The 5,524-nt window shown below is 56.9% G+C and overlaps 1 protein-coding gene across 1 annotated transcript in view; it reads left to right on the forward strand.

The window, feature by feature from the left end:
- The first annotated feature begins 2,320 nt into the window (after positions 1-2,320).
- DUS3L (dihydrouridine synthase 3 like) overlaps positions 2,321-5,524 on the forward strand; it is a 5,403-nt gene continuing 2,199 nt past the window's right edge. Inside the window, exons 1-5 of the mRNA XM_024746052.1 lie at positions 2,321-2,484; positions 3,524-3,812; positions 4,071-4,583; positions 4,959-5,000; positions 5,156-5,327. Coding sequence (XP_024601820.1) covers positions 2,387-2,484; positions 3,524-3,812; positions 4,071-4,583; positions 4,959-5,000; positions 5,156-5,327 — 1,114 coding nt within the window. The 5' untranslated portion in view covers positions 2,321-2,386. The remainder of the gene's footprint in view (positions 2,485-3,523; positions 3,813-4,070; positions 4,584-4,958; positions 5,001-5,155; positions 5,328-5,524) is intronic.

Genomic DNA, 5,524 nt, shown 5'->3' on the forward strand with positions numbered 1-5,524 from the left:
GGAGCCCTAGGAGGGTTCTCCTTGGAGGCTGAGGCTCAGAGAGGGGAGGCTCATTCCTGAGGTTGCCCTCTGTGGGCCTCGGTTTCCCCACCTGAACAACTGTCTCCCCAGAGTGGTCTGGGTGCCCCTGGGATGATGTCAGGGAGATGATGGTAGAACCTCAGGAGGCAATGGGACGGGCACCTCAGGAAGTAGCGAGCTCTCGTCCCTGGAGGTGGGTCAGGGGGGCTGAGTCTCCCAAGGACCGCTGTGGTTGCTTCCAGAGTCCCCGACTCCACTGTTTTATTCCCAGATTGTCCTATAGAGGGCGGCAGAGGCCAGAGATGGAAGACAAGCTGCTCCCTGCCCCCATTCCATTCTCTCCCAGGTCTTGGAAAAGCTGGTGCTGAGCCTGTTGTGGGCTCAGGCAAATCCTTTCCCTCCTCAGGCCTCAGTTTCTCCATCTGTCACTCAAGGAACACAGTCCCTGCCTCACTTCCTGCTCAGGGAAAGCTTTGTCAAGTTTAGCAGTGAAATGCAGGGGGGAGCTAAGGGATTGGTTATTCCCTTTCTGCACTGTGTTCATGTAATTCAAGGCAAATTATAGTAATAAAGTAACAGTAACAACAGTAGTCATTAATATTTGTTGATTGTTATTTATTGAATCCTTACTTTCTAAAAGAGATATTTCTATCAGCCCCATCTTTCTGATGAGGAGACTGAGGCACAGAGCAGTTAAAGGACAAGGTTCTAGACTCCCCTGGTGGAGCAGTGGTTAGGAATCTGCCTGCCAATGCAGGGGACATGGGTTTGAAGCCTGGTCCAGGAAGATCCCACATTGCCGCGGAGCAACTAAGCCCGTGTGCCACAACTACTGAGCCCACGTGCCACAACTACTGAAGCCCATGCGCCTAGAGCCCGTGCTCCGCAACAAGAGAAGCCACCGCAATGAGAAGCCTGTGCACCGCAATGAAGGGTAGCTCCCGCTCGCCGCAACTAGAGAAAGCCCGCGTGCAGCAAAGAAGACCCAACGCAGCCAAAAATAAATAAATTTTATAAATAAATAAATAAAGTTTTAAAAAGGACAAAGTCCACCAGGACTTCCCTGGTGGTCCAGACTCCAAGCTCCCAATGCAGGGGGCCCAGGTTCGATCCCTGGTCGGGGAACTAGATCCCTCATACATGCTGCAACTAAGAAGTCTGCATGCTGCAACTAAGAAGCCCATGCCACAACTAAAAGATCCGGCATGCTGCAACTAAAAGATCCTGCATGCCACAACGAAGATACCTCATGCTGCAACTAAGACCCGGCGCGGCCAAAAATAAATATTTTAGGGAAAAAAAAAAAAAAAAGGGCTGTAATAATGAAAATTACTGAGTTTGATGGCACTAAACACTATGTAGCAATAAGCTGGGGGTCCAGAGCCCTGAGATCCCTGTACTACATCAAGGCTCTTTCAGCAACAGGGAGCTTTAGGAGGGTGCAACAGGGCATGGTGGGGACTGTGGAAAATGACTAGATTCCACCGTCCTTGGCTGTTTGCCCTCCCACTTCCCTCGGGGTAAAATCCCAAGTTCTCCCAAAGGCCCACAAGGCCCTGCAAGACCTACCCCCTTCACCTCCCTGCCCTCACCTCCTCCCTCTTTCCCCCTCCCTCACTCAGCAGCAATCACACAGGGCTCACTGTTTCTGCAACACACCAGGCACGGTCCTGCCTCAGGGCCTTTGCATTGGCTGTTCCCTCAACGTGGAACACTTTTTCCTCTGATATCCCTATTTCTTTCCTTCACTTCTTTCGAAAATACTCAAATGTTACCTTCTCAGTGAAGCTTTCCCTGACCATTCTATTAAGAACTGCAACCACCAAAAATGGCTTTCCCACTTCCCCTTCCCTGCTTCATTACTGTCCGACATACAGTATACCTTACTTATGTATTATGTTCATTGTCTTCACCACTCCTATCTCAGCTTTTAAAGGCAAGGAGTTTTTGGTCTGTTTTATTCACTACTGTATCCTTAGCATCTAGGACAACATCTAGCACACAGGCACTCGATGAGTTATTTGTTGAATGAACGCCCTAAATAAAAGTAGCAGTATTTAAACAATTAAAAACCCCATCAGGAAATCAAAACACTTCTGTGGGCCGATTGTGGCCGGCGGGAAGCCAGTTTCAGAGCCCCAAGCGGATTACTGAACGTCCCGGTTCCCGCAAAGGGCTCAGAGGTATAAACGGGACCCGAGGCCCCACCCACTGTTAGGCTCCGCCCAACTGCGTCGACGCGCATACAATGGCGTCACTTGGAGCGACCCAGGCATGCGCATTTCACCAGTACGACCGGGGAAGACACACGCGCGACCCGGAAGGCCTCGCCGCAACACTCCAAAGCGGGTGTGAGGGGGGGCCGATGGCGGAGGGAGCGGTGGAAGCCCCAGCAGAGAGTGGTGGCGGTGGCGACCCAGGAGCCATCGAGCCGGAACGAGGAGTAGCGTCCATTAAACTTCAGTGAGTCGCTGGGTCGGGGGAGCAGTTCACGGAGCCTTCCCCGCACCCGTAGCGCGGCCCGAGCGGCGCATGCCGGGAGCTGGGGCAGCGGCCCAGCGCGGGAAGCTCGCAGGCTTTTCTTCTGTTTGGGCCCTTCCTTCGCTCGCAGGGTCAGCGAGCTCCCGTGGTCGCGCACGTTGGGGACTGTCACACGTGCGAAAGACACCGCGGTCCATGCTGGGGTGGGCGGGGTTTGAGGCGGAGGCCGCAGTGCATGCTGGGGAGTGTAGTCCCAGCATATGGCGGGAACAGCGCAAGTGCACCTCAAGCCAGCCAAAGTTACAGGCAGGGAATTGTGTCTGAAGTGAGTGCCCGGGGGCATGCTGGGGCTTGTAGGGCTGAAGGGCATGCTAGGAAATGTGGCGGTTCCGGACCCGTTGCAAGGCACGCGGGAACATGTAGTTTCTTTTAGCCTAACATAGCTGGGGGCGTTCACACCTCACACCTGTACTTCGTCAGGCTGAGCACTGGGGACCCAGGAACAAAATACGTCCTCCCTGGGATTTCCCTGGTGGTCCAGTGGTAAAGAATACGCCTTCCGATGTAGGGGACGTGGGCTCCATCCCTGGTGGAGGAACTAAGATCCCACTTGCTGGGGGGCAACAAAGCCCGCGTGCCACAACCACTGAGCTTGTGTGCTGCAAACTGCAGAGCCCATGCGCCCTGGAGTCCGCGCGACACAACTAGAGAGAGAGAAAACCCGCACGCCACAACTAGAGAGAAGCCTGCGCGCCACAATGAAGACCATGCGTGCAGCAACTAAGACCCGACGCAGCCAAAAAATAATAATAAAGAAAATAAACAAAATAGGTCCTCCCTGTGGCCTTGAGGTGCTCCTAGGCTGGCGGCTGGCTAGTTGTAAGTAGTGAGCACCCCATCAGTAGAAGCATGTAATCAGGGACAAGTGTTCTCAGTCCCTTTCCCCAGCGTTCATTGAATCTGAGCTCAGGGGAGGGACTTCTTCCACAAGCCCTCCTTTCCCCTGCCCCTCTGCTGGCAGATACCTAACCACCAAGGAGCACTTCCATGAATTCCTGGAAGCCAAAGGGCGGGAGAAGCCCAGCCAGGAAACCGAGGCTGGAGACCCTGCTGGCAATGACCTGGATGAGCCTGAGGCCAAGCGGATCCGGCTGGAGGATGGGCAGACAGAGGACAGGCAGACAGAGGAGGCTGTTGAGCCTGGGGGGCAGCCACAGGCCCAGAAGAGGGCCCGGGGTCAGAACAAATGCCGGCCCCATGTGAAGCCCACCCACTACGACAAGAACAGGCTCTGCCCCTCCCTGGTCCAGGTGAGTGTCATTGTCTCCAGAAAGTCCCAGAGGCCTTGAGTGTGAGCCTCTCTGCCCCCCATTCAATCTTCATGACGTTATGATGTAAGTATCGTTATTGTTTCCGTTTTCCAGGTGAAGAAACTAAGGTTTGGTGAGGTTACTGACTTGTCTGAGGACACACAGTCAGGAGGGGAGAGAGCTGAGGTTCAAACCCAGGCTGCCTGGATGCCTCAGCATCTCCCTGTTCTCCCTCATTGCCTCCCTGTTTCCCTGCAGGAATCCGCCGCGAAGTGTTTCTATGGCGACCGCTGCCGCTTCCTGCACGACGTGGGCCGCTACCTGGAGACCAAGCCAGCTGACCTGGGCCCCCACTGTGTGCTCTTTGAGACCTTCGGCAGGTGCCCCTATGGTGTGACCTGCCGCTTTGCCGGGGCCCATCTGGGGCCCGAGGGCCAGAATCTGGTGAAGGAGGGGTTGGTCCAGGCCCCGCCCATCCGCAATGGCCTGGACAAGGTCCTGCAGCAGCAACTGCGAAAGCGCAAGATCCACTTCAAGCGTGCAGAGCAGGCCCTGCGCCAGCTGAGCAAGGGCCAGCTGCCAGGCCCCACCCCCAAAGCCACTGTCCCCGAGGTCCTGGAGGCTGAGGGTGCCCCAGGGCAGGACAGCTGTGACGCCCAGCAGGCCCCCCAGGGGCCGGGCACCGTTCCCCCTCCCAGGGGCCCTTTAAGGACCTGCGGGCCCCTGACAGATGAGGATGTAGTCAGGTTGCAGCCCCGTGAGAAGAAGCGGGTACGTGTCATGGGGTTCCTGCAGAGGACACTAGCGATGTTGGGGGCAGATAGAGATGGACACTCACTCCCAGCTCTGGAGGGTCCGGGCTGTGGCAGAGTGGGGCAGTGGGAAAGGCTTCCTGGAAGAGAGGGCATTGGGACTGGGGTTTTGACAGTTGAGTAGAAGTCTCTAGTGGAGGAGAACGTGGAGAAAAGAACATTCCTGGTGGAGGGATTGGTTGGCCTGTGCAGAGGCACGGCGGTGAAAGGGATCCAGGCTGATTGGGGCAGGACAAAGCGTGTGGGGCAAAGACCTGGGGAGGCTTGAGGCTTGAGAGGCCTTGAAAGCCACGTTGGAGGATGGAGGTTCATTGTGCATTTTCTTTCCCACCAGCTGGACATCAGTGGCAAACTGTACCTTGCCCCCCTCACCACGGTAGGACCCACAGTGAGGTGGGCCGGGAGCTGGCAGCGTGGTCTTCCCAGCAGTACCCACTGCCTCCCCACCCTGGGGGCTTGGGGCCTGGGCGGGTGTCTGGGGTCCCTGCCTGCCGTGCCCTCACATGTGACTCTGTCCCCTGCTGTCGTCAGTGCGGGAACCTGCCCTTCCGGCGGGTCTGTAAGCGCTTCGGGGCAGATGTGACGTGCGGGGAGATGGCCGTGTGCATCAGCCTGCTGCAGGGCCAGACGTCTGAGTGGGCCCTGCTCAAACGCCACCCCTGCGAGGATGTCTTCGGTGTCCAGGTCGGTGCAGCCCCGAGCGAGGGAGGGAGGGAGGAGGGGCTCTCAGCTGCCATGTGTCAGAGCCACGTTCAGGTCCGGGCTCTCCTGGCTCACCTCCCAGACCCCCTGCCTCAGCCACAGGCCAGGTGCCAGCCTGATACACCTCCAGTAGCTGCTGGCCTTGGCACAGGGCCAGGCAGGGAGGGCCCCTCACCCACTGCCCGGCCACCCCCCACA

The sequence above is a fragment of the Neophocaena asiaeorientalis genome, unplaced genomic scaffold (assembly GCF_003031525.2).
Source record: "Neophocaena asiaeorientalis asiaeorientalis breed wild unplaced genomic scaffold, Neophocaena_asiaeorientalis_V1.1 scaffold357, whole genome shotgun sequence".
Taxonomy (NCBI): Eukaryota; Metazoa; Chordata; class Mammalia; order Artiodactyla; family Phocoenidae; genus Neophocaena; species Neophocaena asiaeorientalis.